At 33.9% G+C, this 19,370-nt stretch overlaps 1 protein-coding gene and 1 long non-coding RNA gene across 3 annotated transcripts; one reads left to right on the top strand and one right to left on the bottom strand.

Moving 5' to 3' along the window:
- Positions 1-1,113: 1,113 nt before the first annotated feature.
- LOC130718663 (MLP-like protein 34) lies at positions 1,114-3,548 on the top strand. The gene is made up of 2 exons (XM_057569285.1): positions 1,114-1,392; positions 3,055-3,548. The coding sequence occupies exons 1-2, from the start codon at positions 1,203-1,205 to the stop codon at positions 3,324-3,326; spliced, it is 462 nt and encodes a 153-aa protein (XP_057425268.1). The 5' UTR covers positions 1,114-1,202; the 3' UTR covers positions 3,327-3,548.
- Positions 3,549-10,433: 6,885 nt separating this feature from the next.
- LOC130720502 (uncharacterized) lies at positions 10,434-17,830 on the bottom strand. Of its 2 annotated transcripts, none has more exons than XR_009013092.1 (5): positions 17,595-17,830; positions 17,348-17,404; positions 16,307-16,425; positions 16,013-16,080; positions 10,434-13,234 (listed from the first exon to the last, which is right to left on the bottom strand). It is a non-coding gene; the product is annotated as an uncharacterized LOC130720502 (long non-coding RNA). The 2 variants fall into 2 exon arrangements; XR_009013093.1 differs by lacking the exon at positions 10,434-13,234 and adding an exon at positions 14,389-14,636.
- Between the last annotated feature and the right edge of the window lie 1,540 nt (positions 17,831-19,370).

Raw genomic sequence — 19,370 nt, forward strand, 5'->3', positions numbered from 1 at the left:
ATCGTACTATCTGAATCAAGATATCATTTTTCCAAAAAAGTGGTATCAGAGCGCCTGGTTCGCGGGACCGAGGCTGGTGTGCTGAAAGTATCACTTGACGGTGTGGTCAGGTGGAGTGTTTCGTTTCTCTTGGTAGAGCGAACGACGGTGCAAGGTTGGATATATTCCGCAGCGGATAAAGGTCATGAGGATTGCAGAAGTCACTGAGAGGAGAAACTGACAGATCTAACAGACACAGAACATGGTGTTGAGCAAGTTGGAGTTCGAGTGTTAGAGTGCAGCAGACATGTTGACCAAGCCAGTCACCACCATTCCCGAAAATCAAAGTCAAGATACTGAAGCAACAGATCATCACAAGGGAGATTGTTGGGAATTGGCTCATTAGGAAAATTTGGGGCCCACAAATTTTATTTTGAGGTCAAATATTCAGTTTATTAGGATTTGGGTTAATATAGAACACAATTCTAGAAATCAGAATTCAAGAGTTAAGCAGATGAGCCAACCCCAACAAAAATATACTCATAAAAATTAATAACATTAATTAGGTTCCTTAAGGAGATATATCACATGAGAAAGGTGATTTTATATGAGAAAATGAGAATAAATTATGACTGTTAGATCTAATCATGAATGATCAAGATTAAAACAATTTAATGCTCACATGACCACTTAAAAATGTCATGTGACTTTTTTAAAATGTCACATGATTTCATATTTTAATCTTAATCATTCAAGATTAGATCTAACTGTCATGATTTATTATTATTTTCTCATATAAGAACATCTTTCTCATATGATACATCATTGGTTCCTTAATAAATAAATAAATAAATATATATATATATATATATATATATATATATATATTTCTTCTCTCACTAGAAGATGTGAGAAGATTAAATGGAAACGGAGTAAATATGTTGATTGTATTATTTCATTATTTGTATGTACAAATGGCATAATTCTCTATGTGTTTGAAGTTTTTTAATGCGCATTAGACACAGTCCACATGCATGATTGATGGCATTATCATTTCTCTCTCTCTTCATTTTTCCGTCTCTACCCTTTTTGGTGTAATCCAACATTTTTCTTTTCTATATAAGGCAGCATACCCTTCCTCATCTCTCATCCCTTGTTAGTCCCATTATTCCTTCCGTCTAGATATTACTTAATTGCTTTAATTTCTTTCTTCATCAGTAGTCATGGTACTTGCTGGTAAGCTTAGTACTGAAATTGGGATCAAAGCCCCTGCTGCCAAGTTCTACGACCTCTTCGCAAAGCAGCTTCACGATGTTCAAAACCACTGCGAGAGAGTGCATCACACCAAACTTCATGAGGGCGAGGACTGGCATGAAGTTGGTTCCGCGCTTAAACACTGGACTTATGTTATAGGTAATTCTATATGTTTTCTAACTCAATCTAGCTATATGAAAATATGTGTTAGTCTAGTGGTAAGCAAGTTATACTTTTATAAAAGAATGAATACAAGTTCAAATTATCAGATAAACATTTGTTGAAAAAGGCATGCACTGTTCCAGATTAGGTGATCCTATCACTCAAAGAAAAAAAAACTATTATTTTAACTATGATCATAACTCTCAACTTATTTTCTCTTTCTTGATGGGTAAACTACGAATCTAAGGTTAATTATTTAGACATATATATGACTATGTTAAAAACTTGTTCACTCATGAATCATGTCTTTATAACAAACAATTAATACATATTATTTTGAATATATTTCTTATCTGCTAAAATTAATTTACAAAAGCTGTTGTAAATCATGTTTGTCTTGGTTCATTTACAAAACCTAAATATTTTTTATGATCACATTGATTCTTTAAAAGTTGGAGCTAATTGCTTTGTGGTCTTCCACGGATTTTGCTTATAGTTCATATGTCTAAAGATTTCGATGTTATTGACTTGTTGCTGATCATTTGGCTAGCCAAGGATACTCAAGAAAACATGAACTGTAGGCTGTTTTTTACTGACCAGAATTAAGCCTACTTGAGTAGCTAAGATGTTCTCAAGACTTCCATTCCTACTTGTTCTTCAGAATCGGTTTAAAGAAAATACATGTAACTTCTAGCTAGCTAGGGTTTATAAAATTTATATATTGAAGTTTTATTTTATAAGTAATAAGAATTATATTGAATAGAAATACAAGGGGTACTTCAACCCAATACAAAGAGAAAGAAGAAGAGGAAATATACAAACTAAGAATTAACATGTGCCAAAACAAAGATCCTACATATGACGAAACTACCCCACCTAATACCTCCTTGAAAATAGATTTAACAAAATTACAAGCCTCGTTAAAACCTTACTAGGATAAAACTCCCTTGGAAAAACCTAGTAAGGAAAAAAAGGATAAATTATAATTTCTATTACATATATTAAAGTTCTTAACAAGATAAACTATAAATCCTGGATAAATTATAATTTCTATTACATATAAATATCACCTAAACTTGTTTATGAGGTTAGTGGTATGCAATATACCCCTTCATGTCCCCAAAGACACCTTAAGTGGTAAAAGCTGGGATGGGAACATATAAATTTGGGAGGGAAAAATCCAATGATTAATATTTAAAGGAGAAATTTGACTTAAAATTATATTTGGTGATTCATATACGAATCCTCCATTTTATTTCTATTTTTATAATATTAATTTATTGAGAAGTTTGAAATTGATTAGAGATATGATTAAAATAGTGCTTATAAATGATAAAATAATTATCAATTCTAAACTAGTTTTTGGGACATATTAGGTGTAACCCGAATTCTATAAGATTATTAGAATCTCTCCTGTTTCTTTTCTTTCTCTTTTTCCCAGCTAGTAGTCTTTCTTCTGTATCTACTTGGCTGGCCAGTTGTAATCTCTTATAGTTTTCAGATATATAATATTTTGCTTATCCATAAAAAATGAGCCATCCACAAAACGCTCACTCATAAATCAGTTATTTAATTAGGTAGAGTGAGTCATAATCCGAATTCAAACAACATTAATTTATTTATCTTTAATTTTGATCTTAATTGTGAAATTAACAACAGATGGCGAGGTACACACATGTCAGGAGCGCATTGAATCCGTTGATGAAGAGAACAAAACAATCAAATACAGCCTCTTCGATGGAGATATCGGTCAGCACTACAAGACCTTTCTGCTAACCCTTCAAGTGATTGAGAACAAAGATGGCCATGATACTGTTAAATGGACTGTTGAATATGAGATGCACCATGAGGAGAAAGAACCACCACATGGTTGGATGGAGTACGTGCATAAATGCACTAGAGATATTGATGCCAATCTTCTCAAGGCATAGCTCAAGAAGTTATGAAGAAGAAAACAAATGGGCTTGGTTTGATGATAAGTGCTTATGGTGTGAAGTTTGGTCACCTACTTGTTTGCTTCTGTTGATCGTTTGTATGGAATAAAGATAAAGATGCATTTATATATTCGGTGATGTATGAAGAATATGTAATTAAATTATGTATGTTTAGAAGTTCATCTAATGCAATAAATAAATGGATGTTTGTGTGCTTTATTGTTTCGGAATTGTTTTAAGCTGATCTAAGCCAAATGTTCATTCAGAAGAGGGACTTAAGCAAAATTAAAAGAAGTTTAACAAAAGTAATATATATCAAGTTGCCACTAATTTAATTTGCACTGGGGATGGGTGTGCTCCCCATTAGTTAAATTTGCTTGGAAAAAAAGTTGCAATTTTTATACCAATAGAATATTGAGAAATAGTACTAACAACATCATGTTTTTAGAACAAAGTAATTGACCTTACTGTTAATAAGTTTTGATAATGCCGATGTTTTTTTATTTTGAAATGATAATACCAATGTTAGTTTTAGACATTAAGGTACTCCCTCCGTTCCAAAATATAAGTTGTTTTAGGTTGTGTACATTGTACTGTTTAAGAGTTAATTAATTGATAAATATTTTGTTAGAAATGCTCCTATTTAAAGTTGTTTATATCAAGGAAAAAGAAATGTTATTATTGGTTAAGTGAATAGTGAGAGTTGTGATAGGTGAAAATTGAAAGTGATAATTAAGATATATAATATTAAATAAGGATATATAAGGAAGAAAGAGAAAAAAAATGCATTAGTTTTGCAAAACAACTTATATTTTGAAATATAGTACAAATTTTAAAATAACTTACATTTTGAAACGGAGGGAGTAATGTTTAGTGCTACGTGTTAGTGTTACCACGGGATCTTTTGACTAATTGCAAGAATAGTTTATTAAAAATGAAATGTATTAAAAATGAGGTGTTAATATATTATTATTATTGTGGTGAAAAGATAATGAATGCAAGTGGAATTCTGACGTTGGAATGTGGCGAACTAAATTATTGGATTATATTTTATTCATATAAATTTGATTGATTGGGATTTGCATGGTTTTACACTTTTCAGAGAGAATATAGTGAAAATATACGCTGGGTTAGGATCGACAAGGGAGCACAAGGTGTCCCAAAAAAAAAGAATAATGTTATTTAATATCTCATTTTTACTGTTGGTAAATGAGAAGATGACAGAAATATTAGTAATATAATATATAATGAGATAAAAAATATAGAAAAATAACATAAAGAAAAATATGTGAAAATGAAATGAGAGAGAAGTAATTACTCAAAGAAAAAAGCAAGCAGAAGAAGACTTAAAATGCAAAGCCATATATGCTAGCTAAAAAGTTATAACAATTCACACTTCATGTTCTTTTCCGAGTATCTTTTTCAGCATTTCCAGCTACATCATTACATATCATAACGTACACATATTTCTCTCATTTCTCTCCTCATCTAAACATGGTGAAGGTCAGTGAAGTGAACGTTATTCTCTAAAGATAACTGGGCACAGCTAATAAAATTGAAAGAGCCAAGTCCCCCACCACCGACGGTACTCAAGAAGACTCCCCTGCATATACTGACTGAAAGAGACCACACGGAACATATTTGGGTCAAACACAAATGATCATCAAAGATTCTGCAACTAATGAGATCGATAATACCATCATGGACGAGACCCATTCAAAACTGAGTTCATTTCAACAATTGCCAGGCTTCCTGTAAACCACCCAACCACAGCATAATATTGGAGCATAATAAAATTACTACCCACCCCTCAAAATACCATAACAGGTTACAGGCTCCAATATAAAATGCCCATCACAAATAATGTTTGTTAGAATTTGTGTTTAGAATGCTGATTTGAATTTTAGTGTGTTTTATTTTACTTTATTTTTAAATTAATGAAGTTTAATTTATGGGTAGGTATGATTAGTTTGTAATCATAGAAGTTAAGAAGAGAAAAAAAGAAGTGAAAAGTAAAACTAGATTGTTAAATTCATCATCCAAATCAAGTGCCACAGAGGAAAGTAATTTTTTCACTCGTGACCCGCACACGTCAACAAAGAATTGAAGAATAAAAAAAACTTGCTACAATGTATTGTTAATTGTTGTATATTAATTGTTCCTTGACAGTTCATATATCATTCCTCAGAGATATAATTTTCCCCTCTCAAAATACTTCTTCCACTTTCTCCCTCTTTATGCTTGTGGTTAATGTTTTTTCTTCTTCTCCAGATCAAGAATATATAACTAGTTTTAGTTATAGCCTAGAATGGATGTAATAATGAATGGAGTGGAATTGGATATTGTTTGAATGTGGCGAAATCTAAATAAAAAAAATTCAACCGATAAATAAAAAAGTGTAAAATGTGAATGCGTGTAGTTTTCTCAAACAAAAAATAGTGTGGAAGATCTCTGAGGATTTTAAAAGTCTCTCATGGCCCAAAAACATATGCGGAAAGAATTGAGGTGCAGCTTGTATCAACGTGGCGGAGGAATACATAACGTGGTTACTGACGCATTGAATTGATATGATCTGTATGACTGTATGAATCCAGTGCAAGCAGACAAAGCATTGAATGCAACATCTAATCTGTGGGAGTCATATATGCTGCAGAGAAGGTACCCCATTCTCCAACAATCAACAATCAACGGTGTTGGGAACTTGGTGCCGGGGAAGATTAAAGAGATCAATAAAAGAAATTTGCTCCAACAACTCTTAGGATTAGTGTTATTAAACTCGGTCCGGTCAGGGCACTGGGTCACTGGTCTAACCACTGAGTCATTGGTTGAAACGTTTGACTCGGTATATATTAAATAATTATAAAAAATTATAAAAAAACTAGTACAAATGGAATTAAAAATTATAATAAAACTATTTCAATAATTACTACATAGAATAAAACAAATATTATTTCATTTTGTTATCAACATGTTAAGAATATTCTCACATTTTATTTTCTAAAACTCTTTTATCTTTTTTTTTTTGGAAAAACTATTTTATAGTTATATTCATTAAAGTCCAATTATTGTGTTTGTTGAGTCATAAATTCGTTAGGAACCCGTGGCCTTGGCTATACAAGTTCTTTCTATGGAACAACTTTATAAATAAATTACTACTGGGCAAGGTTTAAAAAACAATACTGGGCCTAAACAAACAAGCCCACATACTAGAAAACCCTAATACATTAACCTAAATACTAGTAGTTAATTAACATCCTTGTGTTTTGCCTCTGAGCCGTCATTTTGCCAAAGGGGATTGTATCTGTCATTCAACCACTGCAGTACTGTTGTTCCATGTTTCTTCAGCAATGGGATTCTCATCTTCAAGTCACAGATCTTGCTTCTTCCATCATAAAATTGTTTTTCTCCACCCTTCTCCCTTTCTAATTTCTCTTCATCTACAAACATCTCCATTTATGTTACAGATTTGAGTTTTTTTCCTAGTTTTTATGAGTTTGGAGCTGTGTCCGGTTTGACCATCGGGCGAGCCGAGTCACCGGTTTGATCTAAACTCGGCCGAGTTAAACGAGTTTTGCCGGTCCGTTTGCATGGCTAATCCGTTGCTCGACTCGAACCGGTCAGGGGTCCGGTTCCCGGCTCAACCGATCGAACCGGCCGGTTCGAGCCGAGTTTAATAACACTGCTTAGGACAGTCACTGACCAGATAATTGAGTTTCATTAAGATTTAGTTGACTCTGGGATTTTAGTGATACATATGGAAAAGAAAAGATTTGGTGAGAGAATTCATTGTAATATCCGAGCCTCAATGCATGTTAAGGATTATATTCGAACTAGGATTGAGCACGGGGTCAATGCACAGGGTCTTCATACGTGATTTTTTCTGGTTTAAGATCTAATTGAAATGTGTAGCAACTGACTGCAGATACGTTTTTACTTAGTATTACCAACGGTCAAATTAAAAATCGTTACATATCTCCCTATGTATGATATCTTTCATTAGAATACTTATGATGATCATTCATATATCAAATTCATGTTTCACGGTACACAATGTCGACACAGTGATAGAATTGGATTACAACCTTTAAAAAAGGCTTAGAGTGACAATACACCTAATATAGTCACACAATATGCTATCCAATGAGGATTATGTAGGATTGTTGAAAGTGAATATAAAAGGATGAACTTTGTGAAGTTTAATCAACAATACGCATTTAACGATCTCAAATCCAAACTATGTGAGAAGGAGAGGTGAGATGAAAGTATATGTAGAAAAAAAAATTGCATAAGATAAGCCAATAATGGAAAATTGGATTATTTATATAAATACTCTAGAATAGATGCTGAGGTTGGCTTGCCATTTTTTCTAGTTCATATTCGCAATCTTTAATTTTCATTTAATTGAATGAGCTTCTTAGCAACAACAGAGGCATAACAAAAATAACTATAAATCTATAGCTCCTATTTGATAAAGTGTCCTTAAAACAACAATAAATTTCTTTCTGCATAGACCTGGTTGAGTAAGAAACCTGGTGAAATGATGAATGCAATTCTTAGATAGCAATGTAGAAAAGGAAAATCATTACAAATATCATAAAATTTAATACTCTAAGAAAAATTGGACATAATCATCCTAAGGTGTAAGGCATTCTCAAACTCAATGAAGTAATTTGAGTGCAAGGTTTAAATGGAATAACTCCTTTTTTCATATAGTGCAATAGTTCCATTATTATGACTCAACATATAATGGCCTAAATCATACATGTAAAAGAAAGATAGAGTAAAAGAATGAAACGTTGTACAATGAGACATGGAACCTAACTGATTAAAAAAGGAACTTAAATTCCTTACGCTTAACTTTTCATCATAACTTATATATAATAGAGACACCAGTAAAAGAATGTCATGTCCTTCTACCTATCTGTTTTACTTTCCTGGCACTTAAATGAAATCGGAAAAAAGGATTGAAATAAAATACAAGTTTAACTTTGCATTTCTTTTTCATTTGTTTCAATACCCACTTTAGGAACAGACGAACACTGTATCAGGACAACAAAGCTCTTTGTAACTCCATTTCAAGTCTTAATGTACTTTGTTCTACTTACACTGCTTTGCGAAAGTTAATACAAAATTAACTATTCTATGTTCTGTATTGTGATATTTCTGTTGAATATGTAATCATTTTTGCTATACTGCCTTATAATTTCTTGTGTTATAAAAGGCTTTTCAAAGAGATATCAATCCGTCAATAATTAAAGGGATTCAGTGCACATATGGAGAGACCGAAGGAAGGTAGTTAGTGGAAATTGATGATGGTAGTTAGTTTTCTCAATTAAAACAATGGAAAAAAAAGACACCTACACACATATGTTAAGATCACAATTTTGTGAGTTTTGGTGAGACCATCCCACCACCTTTGCTTTGTTCTGGGGAACCAATGAAGAACACCATAAAAAAACCAGCAGAAGGACTTGGCCTCTGCCAATTGTGAGAAAAACACTCCTTAAACCTTCAACAATCACTGAAGTTTTAAGTTCTGGATTTGGTAGAAGACTCTGCACGGTTAGCAGCTCAAATGGCCACCATTCCAGGTTGCAATGATCAAATAAGGCCAAATCATGGTTCAGAATTAATGATAAAATAAAATAGGCTTAAAAGCATTTTTGGTCCCCCACAAATGTGATATGTGCAAAACGAGTCCCTAAACTTAAAAAATAGCATTTTTGGTCCCCAAACGTTACACTCCGTCAACAGTTTTAGTCCCTCGTCGTTTTTCCGTAAAAAAAGTAACGAATTTGAGAATAAAAATGCAATTAGACAAAAAAAAGTTAATTATAAAATAAAATAAAAATCAACAACCCAGAATTGTTCTTGAACTTCATCTTCTTCCTCTTCATGATGACCAAATCCAGCACCCCTATCACCAACATTCCTAAGCTACCTCCTCAGCCAGATCGGAGTCACCGCAACGCACCATCGTCGTGTCTTCAGCCACCACCACTGTAACAGAAGCGCATCACAGCCAGATCTGGAAAGACGGTGGCTTCACAATTCAGATCTAGAAGAGGAATGAGAATAAGCGGCAGAAGGGATTTTGAATGAGATGAGGAAGGGAGGACGTTGAGGGCGGGGTCGTTTTCGCGGTGGGTGCGTTTGTAGGTGGTGGAGGGGTGGGTGCTGGTGGGTGTGAGGCTGGTGGTGGCGTTGCTAGCTTGGTTTCGTGGTTGTGGAGGACGAAGCCCGAGTTCGTGTGTGAGAGCAGTGGGGATATGAGGTTGGTGCCGTATGGGAATTGCAATGGGAGCAGGAAGGTGTTTGATGAGGATGAAGGGTTGTTGAAGAGGTGTTTGGAGTGTAATGAGAATGACTTGCTTCGGTGTCCCAATTATTCATCTAATTGATGATTGCTTGGTGTTTGTAAAATTGTCACACTGGATGTGTAGCTGTTGCTGTTTTTGCAATTGCAGCTTGTTATGTGTTTTAGGTGTTGATGAATAATTTGATGAAGATGGAGGAGTTTGGGTTGTGGATAATGCTAGTGAGGATGATGATGATATGGGTTTGGTTAAAGTTATGTCATTGTCATATGCTTCAAAACACTCTTTGAATTTCATCTGATTGTTTTTTTTTTAATTATTGAATTGTATCATGAGCTGATTCATTATCGGTGTCTTCAGCTCCTTGAACAACATTTTTTTCAAGAATAAGAATAGTGTGTTTATCTCCCACAAGAGAGGGACAAAAAGAATAAGAACAACTTATTTTTTCTGGGTTTTCTGAATAAAATGATGAAGTTGATGGATGAATGTTTGAAGATGATGAATATTTTCTGGGTTTTTCAGAAAACGTTAGTTTTTTAACGGAAAAGCGAAAAAGGACCAAAACTGTTGACGAAGTGTAACGTTGGGGACCAAAAATGTTATTTTTGAAGTTTAGGGACTCGTTTTGCACATATCACATTCGTGGGGGACCAAAAATGCTTTTAAGCCAATAAAATAATAACATACAAATATCAGATTCAGATGTAAAAGGATTAAGGAGTTACTCACCAAAGAAATAGCATAGCCGAAGAATTCTCTAATCCCATGGAGAGCACCAATGAAATTGTAACCAAAGTCTTTTCACATTCAGCAAATATGAAGTACCAATAAATAGAGAATGCTACTCCTAAGTTACTGAATTCAACTTGAAAAATGTAGCAGCACTTGAATACAATAAATGTGGACTGTATAGGTTGCGTGCATAATGATATCAATCATGTAGTATTCTTCAGCCCATTCTAATCAATTTAATAGTGTTAACATCCTACTACAGGATTTGATAAAACATCATATGAATAGTAGCAAAATTCCTCCTAAACTTTAGATCTTGTATTTAAGCATTGTTATAGATGGCTGGGTACACTCACTGTCCTACCAGCAAATTGCCGAATGCACTTCTTGCAGCACGGGGGAGAGTTCTGGACATTAAATCAGAGAAGGGGATCGCAAACAATATGGCTAGCGGTAGTTTGGACTCTCTGGCAAACAAGGAACAACATTATTTTTAGAGATGAAGAGAAGGATGCGGAAAAGGTGCTGGAACTGGTTAAATTAAGGGCATGGAGATGGCTGACAGCAAAGAGTAAAGACTTTCATTACTCTTTTTATAATTGGAGTATAAACCCAAGGTACTGCTTGAGCATTCTTTGAGACCAGAATTGAAATGCTGATTGTTAAACTTTTGCTCTTGACCTTGTTGGCACTATCCCCTGTTTCGTGGACCTGTACTGGAGCCTGGAATCTTTTTGGGATAAGGAAGGAAGTAGCAAGAAGAATTTTGCAGCTGCTGTCAGTGTTGGCTAGCTGGTAGTTTTTGATTTTTTATTTCTTTGCTACGCTCTGTGAGCCTTGGAGGCCTTGGCTTGGCTGTCTTTCCTCTTTTCTTTCTTTTTTGGTTTCTCCTGTACATATCTTGGGTTGAGGTACCCCTAGTACCTTATTAATATAATTTTGCTTACCCAAAAAAAAAAAAAAAAAAAAAAGCATTGTTATACGATTCAAGGATTGCAAAAACTCTTGATTTATGTTGTTGGTTTCCACCAATATATTGAGCTGCAAAATCAACATATTACAGCAATGCTTGGCCCCTCATAAGGTTGGCAGGTATACACCAGCCAACAGGAGTTCACCTAGCTTAAAAAAGATGACAGTGTTATATAAGATCCAAATAGTAAAAAGATCATGAAACCAAAATTGTATATTTAGAAAAAATTACAGCATCCAAAGTATAAATTAATAGCAAAATCCAGTAATTATCTAAACCCTTCAACCAAATTATAAGACCTTAAAAAACCCACTGAATAGTAATTGTAAATCAGCTAGAGAAGCAACATGATAGGTAGAGGCTTCAATAGTTTAGATCTAGATACCACGCCACATGACCGATAAAGATACTTGAACAACTTGACAATCAGATAAGCAGCATGGCAGCCAGATACGACACCACATGACAAATAAAAAACTTCAACACAGTGACAATCATTTAAGGGAAGAAACAAAGAGCAAGAGTTGTGAATCTAGTGAGCATCATTCCATAAGTATCCTTCCCTCAACATGATCATAGACCAGTACCAATCATAATTGAGCCTAGCAGCCCCGAAGAAGGAAATTACAAAGACAAATGACCTTCATCCCATAGCACAAATATGTAGCTACCTTTTATTGATCATTTGACAACAACTCAATTTTAATCACAGTTCTTCTAAAAACAGACCACCGAAGTCAATCCATTGACATCTCTTCAAAATTAAAGTATCTTTGCACAGTATCGACATACAGTTCTCACTATTCATCTAAAGCATCAGTTATTTTAGCACTGCAAAGTAGGTGGCATAGAAGACATAATCAAACCATTAACTTAGATTCAAAAATTTCAATTAAAATAAAATAGACTATAAATTCAAACTTCTGATTTTCATATATCTCTTGGTGATATACTAATTTAAGGACATGTATAGAGAAGCAGAATAAAAAGAGATAAAGTCTGGTTTGTCAAAACATATATCAAAGCATCTAAAATAATCCATAAAATAAGATTGAAGAAACTTTGCACATTATAGAGCACTTACCCAAACATTAGTTGTTTTGGCACTATGACTTGGCCAAAACTATTGAAATGGTTTCACAAGAAAAAGTATAAAGTGTTTCAACTCCGTAAAAGGCAGTTCCAAATTTAATCTCCTTGTGGATGCTGTAATTTATACTTTGTAATTGAAGTATTCCAAAACATGGTTACAGTTCAAAATGTGCTACATCAAAATTATAAACCATTCTCCTAAGTCCTAAGTCCTAAGTCCTAATTTATGCAAATTTAGAATGAAAATATGATTCTCTGATTACTCCTCCCTTTCTTTCCATGCCATTTATACAAAGAAAAAATAATATACATGTCTTCTGCATCAAAGGCTCAAATAATAGAATCATATGAGAAAGAAATAGAAAAGACAACCCCCTAACCAATTACCATCAACAAAAGATAAGTCATCAATGTCAATTTAACATGGACATCATATGACTTCATGAGTGAGAAATAGAAGTTTACTACTTCATAAGTTTTAGATGCTACACAAGATGGATGATTAGTTGTTCAAAAAATCTCAAACCTTTACCTACAACAAATAGTACAAGTCAAATAAGATGAATTCAAATCTACAACATCACCCATTGGACAGGAAAATAGAAAACTGACTTCACCATTGCCATTTGTGCTCGGATCCGGTCGCGTTAAGCTGCATGTGATCATGTCAATTGGGTGGGTTTAAACTAAAGTATATAATAGAAGGTGTTCTCATGATCTGTATTGCATTCTTTACGGTAGTGGAGGTCTTAATGCAATCTTTACTGCAACATTAGTGTCTTCACATTCTGAAACACAAAATATTCAGTTCGTTTAGATTCAGTATTCAGTATATTTATTGCAGCATCAAATACTAATCTTATTCTAAGCATACATGAATCATTTTTAGGCCTATAAATATATCATAAATGATTAGTATGCAATTAAAATAGATTACTTGCATCACCCTTTTCAATTTTTTGATTAACTTAAAATGCCTTATTTCACTAACTTTGGCTTAATATCAGATTAGGATAGAGCCCGCTTGCCCGTGCGATGCACGGGTAATTTTATACCAAATTAGTTGTTAATATAATCATTACGTATTAGATACATATATGAAATAATACAATGATATATTTACTAAAACATATAATTTTAATTAGATAAATACTTATATGTTATTATTATCTTCCCTTTATGTCTCACTGTTTCATCTTAATTAATTGGATAATCATGCGATGTTAAGTTTGGTTCACCTTTACGGTTAGTATGAAGCTTGTGGGTGTAATCTCCGACACAATCTTGCATGTAAAAGATGTACGAATAAAGTATATAATATATGTTGCTCAAATGTTGGTTGATTGAATTAGTACGAAACCTTAAAGAAAAAAAAATTAAGAAATCATACAAACTAATTGTTGTAAATCTTTTGGAAAACTTCGTTGAAGACAATGTTCGGAACATCTTGTATAAATTGTTTGAGTAGAATGCTTGGTATAAAACCATATGAACATATGGAATGTGTGAAATATCTTTTATTAAAATGGTAGGACACAATAATTTGGTGGTAAAGGAACAACATTAAAACATAAAAGTTGTAACAATCAAGAGAAATTTTGGTTTCACTAATGTTGTGAAAGTATTCTTTTTGAATAAACCAATTTCTCATTTAAAATAAGAAATAGATATCACTGAACCTTCTCTACATACTTCTAAGTTCCACCTAAAAAAATTATACAATTCCTTCTATTGAAAAAACATGTGCTAAAGCTGAATTAATCTTCAATAGTATACAAAAAATTTCTTTTTTAATAGAAAAGAAACGACCACAGCCATGTCCAAAGTTATGTACCAACATTTTTATATTTTAAAATAACGTTGCTAAACATTAGCACATTAAAATGAATAAAATTTTCACAGAACCGGTCCTCGCCCTCCTAAGGTAACAATTGCACATATCTTTCTTTTCAATTTCTCATTTAATAGAAAGAAACGACCGCTGCCATGTCCAAAGTCATATATTAATAAAACCAAAATTTTAATATTTTAAAATAATTTTATAAGCATTGGCACATTTAAATGAATAAAAATTTCACTGCGAAAACTAGTCCTTGCCCTCCTAATATCAGAATTGCACATATCGGCTTGAACTCCTATATCTTCAACACACTGCATAAATATTCCTTCTTGCTGATTACACAATTGCTTCTGCAATGACAAATCCACATTGTGCAATAAACCATGCTTGATTAAGTTTGTGAGTGAAAACTAAAACATAAAAATTGGAATTATAAGATTTTCAGCGTTTCAATTATAATATTTTCTATCATTTCAAAGGCTCAAATTTAACAGTTTAAGTTGAGCACCTTACTTAGAAGTTATAAAAGCATTGATCTTTGTGAAAACCTTAAACATAAGAACTGGAATCCTACAATGCTAACATCTTGCAGTATTAAGCTTAGCTTACCCACTGTAGACCAAGTATATATTTATTTCACCATTACATTTAGTACCACTTCCATGTACTTTTGAAGAGGACAAAGGAGGAAGAAAAACTGCATTAACCTAATAACTAAACCATGTGACAAAGGGAAAAGAAGTTCCAAAGGACTATATACAGAGAAAAGAAATACACAATAAGCGAATCACCATAAAGAGAAATATTCCACTTATTAGTTCACCAGGAAGCTAACTACAATGGTGATACATTCAAAACTACCTAAGAGTGAACATTAGAAAAAGTAAAAAATCAAATCAATCACTGCAAAACTATATCATCAATTGTAATAATTCCAAAACAATTCAAATTAAGCATAACCCTCCTGATTTTATATTATGCTGGTCCTAGTTTCAAGTACTTCAGGACTAATTAGACTGGTGAAGTTAACATTCAGGAACTAATTTGTTGGACAAAATACAACCTTTAACATGGTTTACATTATTCATGGGCTAACGTAAATGATGTTATATCTCCATTAGTTACTAATTTGACTAAAAACAACCCTGAAGCAATATAACATGAAAAGCTACAAATCAGAATTACTTGCCATCAATCAGAAGTGAAGAAATAGCAACACATATCAACTCAAAAAAAAGCAGGAAAAGATAACAAAACTAAAGGAAGCATTCTACCAATTTCTCATCAAAGTAAAGCAAAATGAAAAATTTAAGAACAAAAATTGATAAGAAATTTCAGCAAACGGACCAGGAAAAAAAGTCTAGAAAACAAAATGTCTTAATCACTGCACAAACTGGAAGGAGAAGGATAGCAGGAAATCTAAATGAAGAAAAAGTTGTGAAAATTTAAGATAGCACTGAAGTAAACATGTTAAAGCCCTCCACTTAAAATTGTTCCTAAGAAAAAAAATGTCAAATAAGCAAAAGATGTTAAGAAGAAGCGAAGCAGGATAAGAAGGATCCAGTAACAAATAACAAATGTGAAAAGAAGGAATAATAAAAAAGTGAGTCTATACCGAGGTGTAAAAAATGAGAAGGTCTTAGAGGAAAAACACCTATGATGAGTTACTTTAAGACAACCAATAATGAAAAGAAGAAAAAAGTGTTAGTAATTTCATGGAACTTACTTGCAAAAGTGGCATCCTCTTCTCCATGCCTATCCTTCCTCATGTCTTCAGTCCTTTCATTTGATATTCTGGTGGGTTGTAATTAAAATGAAACATCAAAGAAGCACATAACTAGTTAGTGAAATCAACAGTAATGTCAATATGTGTTGTATAATCACTCAAACAGGAAAAAAACACTTGTAGCAAAACAGGGTTATGCAGAAAAGAAAGAAAGAAAAAACTTTTAGGAGAAAATCAATCTTTCATTTACTTATTATATAGCCACAAAGCATTATATATAAGTAGGTGAAATACCTGGACAGTTTGTACCAATAGAACAATCAACATTTACACGAAGACCATGCTGCTTAAGACCAGCCACCAAATCCTCAGTTGGCCTCTCTCTCATTCGGGGAGCCCTACCAAGTATGTAGCTGAAATATAGAAAACATGACATACCTATTTAGACTCAAACCAACAATATAAGGCATTCTATGACTTACTTGGTAGAAGGATGCAATCAGCAGGAGAACCTAGCAGTTTGAACTTTGAACAATTAAGAAATGATGATTTTTGAAAACGCATGAACATTTACAAAAGGAATTAGGGAGAAACAAATACTCGAACTACGGATAATTAGTAAAATCAGTGAAGGGAGGACCACTTAACAACATGCAACATAAAATAAAAAAGGAAGCTATTCTTGAAAATGAAATCGGATTCAATAATAAAAGACATTTTATAATACAGATTGTGAGTAATAAGGGCAATACACAGACACAAACACAGAAACCTGAATCAGAATCACAAATCATTTGTTAGAGCATGAGGAAAGTTTTAAATCATGGATTACAAACTTACCTCTTTCATAAATTTCTTATCACTGTTACATTACATCAGTCATTCTTGACTTGGATCTTCTGCTCCTTAAGCCTAACAACCCTCTAAAAAGTATGTACTTAGGCTTATACAGTTTCTAAAAAGCTTATCTTGCAACCTACACATGTTCTCTTCATCATTAGGCATTTTATAAAGCCACATCTTTTAGCTTTCAGTTTTAAAATCATAACTTTTAAGGATTTGATCAGAACCTCAATAGCAAATTGCCAAATACAATTTAAAGTGTAACTTATTGACACTAAATTAACAAATGAACCATCAATGGTATAGAAATCTTAAATCCAGGGAAATATATTAAAAAACATCAGAAAATAAATATGGTAATTTTCCATAGATGGTCTCTTTGAACCTTAATTTCATCAATATCAACAATCATTGGTAGGTGACAACAAACAACTCACTAAATTCAATCAGTTAAAGATATTATTGGACTATTAGATATAGGCATCAACCAACCTCTTCTCCTTTATAAATGGATCTAAAGACAACTATTGTTGCTTGACCATCTCTATCCTGCACACAAAGGATTTTTACATATTAATCTTTATTCACTTTTACATATATGAGAGATATATAAGGGAAAAAAAAAACCATATATATGGGAGATAAGTTAGAAGAAAAACCATAATAAGTGAACGGGGAAATGAAAAACACAAAAGAAAACATAAGAAACAGTGAGTTAGAACAATAACAAAATACATACCAATGAAGAATAGCAAATTCTCTACCTTCTGCTCCCTCTTGCTCAAGACCAAGCTACCACCTTCTCTACAAAGCAATAGATAACCTCATTTTGTCCCATCTTGCAAAAAAACAACTTATAAGCATCAGACCCTTTCTAACGATGAGAAGAAGGCAAGGGGGTCAGACCCAATTGAGTAGTTGTGGTAGGAGCATTCTAAGAAATACATGTAGTGTAGTGGAATGAGTGAGATAATCAAACAATTGTGAGAGTATTTATACCAAATTTCAACTGAAGATGGACATGACACAAGTTATAAAAATCCAAGAGTTGGGGATAAGATAGACAACTCAGCATGCTTCCATACCAAATCCCCCAAAAATCAGTGAGATGAAATCTAGGGCAAATCTTTCAGGAAACTGCATGTAGTCAACAATATAAGATAAAAAATTCATAAAAAGTACAAAATTAGGAGGAAACGTATGAGAAGTGCTAAACCAAGTACCAAATCTCCCCCAAAAATGCACATCTTATCAACAATATCAGATAAAAATTAATAAAAAGGACAGAATTAGGAGGAAACGTATGAAAAGTGCAATGCACCAGTTCAGAAAAGAACTGTTATGATAGCTTACCCACGTAAGAGTTGACAGGGTAACGTGATGGCCATCACCGGAGAATAGTGTTCTGCGCCGAGTGACGTCGGAAATCGCTGGAAACGGGAAATCTGTGGCATCGGTGACGTCGATGAAGCAAGAAATAGTGAAAAAAGAACGAAAGGGCGGCGGCGGCGGCGCCATCTGGAAAGAGAGGGAGCGATAGCAATGGTGCTCGAATTAGGTTGTGGTGAAGGTGGCGGCGTGATTCTAACAGTGAAGAGGTGGGCGGTGGTGGTGGGTTTGAGGGGAAGGAACCGGGTTGATACGGTGGTAGATGATTTGGTGGTTGTGGCTCGGTGGTGATGGGAAGAGAGGAGGTGGTGGTGGCGCTGGAAGAGTGGAGGTGGCCGTGCGACAGCGCTGGAAGAGGTTGCTATTGGAGGTCTGTTGGAAAAGAGACAGAAGGGGTAGTTTTGGGAGATCCGGTAAAAAAAGAAACCAAAAAGAAAGACACGTGGCAAAACGCTATTGGAGGTCTTGTAGGAATAGTGAAATGCAAACTTGAGAATAAGAAGTAGTAGATTCACCATTGAGTGAGTTATAAAACTGATAGAAGAAGGAAGTATATTAGTGGAGAAAAGAGAAATTCATATGCAGACTCATAACAATCACTCCTCCATGTTGCCATAACTGTTCAAGTACTGGTACTATAGTTTCAAGTTGTTCCTTCATATTTCCAGAGGTGTCCTTAGGCTATGGATGAAGAAAAAAAATGCATAGCAAATAAGTTTGCCACTTTATTATTAAAATAAAGTCACAAAGCTATATTTGCAGTTGTTCTGTTAAATATTGAAAATGTAAGAATATAGTCAAGCAGTTACCAACTGGACTGGGCGAGACCCTAGGGTCCCTCGCCCAGGCGTGCTAACTCGGGGTGATGCGCGAGCCAGGGAGTTGGGCCTTTTCCTGGGAGGCCCAACTGGCCCATTAGGAAAAGTTAAGGGCGCCAAGCCCAAACCCCGAATGTATAAATAGGGAGCGGTTGCCAATTGTAAGGGACTCTTAGCCCATTTGAGAAATAACAAGATTGAAATTCAGTTACTTTCTCTCTCTCTAAGCGGTTACGCTCTTACTCTCTCTAGATTCTCACATCACGATCATTTTACTCTAGGTACCATACCTCATCTCTGTGTTCTGG

This window comes from Lotus japonicus, chromosome 5 (assembly GCF_012489685.1).
Source record: "Lotus japonicus ecotype B-129 chromosome 5, LjGifu_v1.2".
NCBI lineage: Eukaryota > Viridiplantae > Streptophyta > Magnoliopsida > Fabales > Fabaceae > Lotus > Lotus japonicus.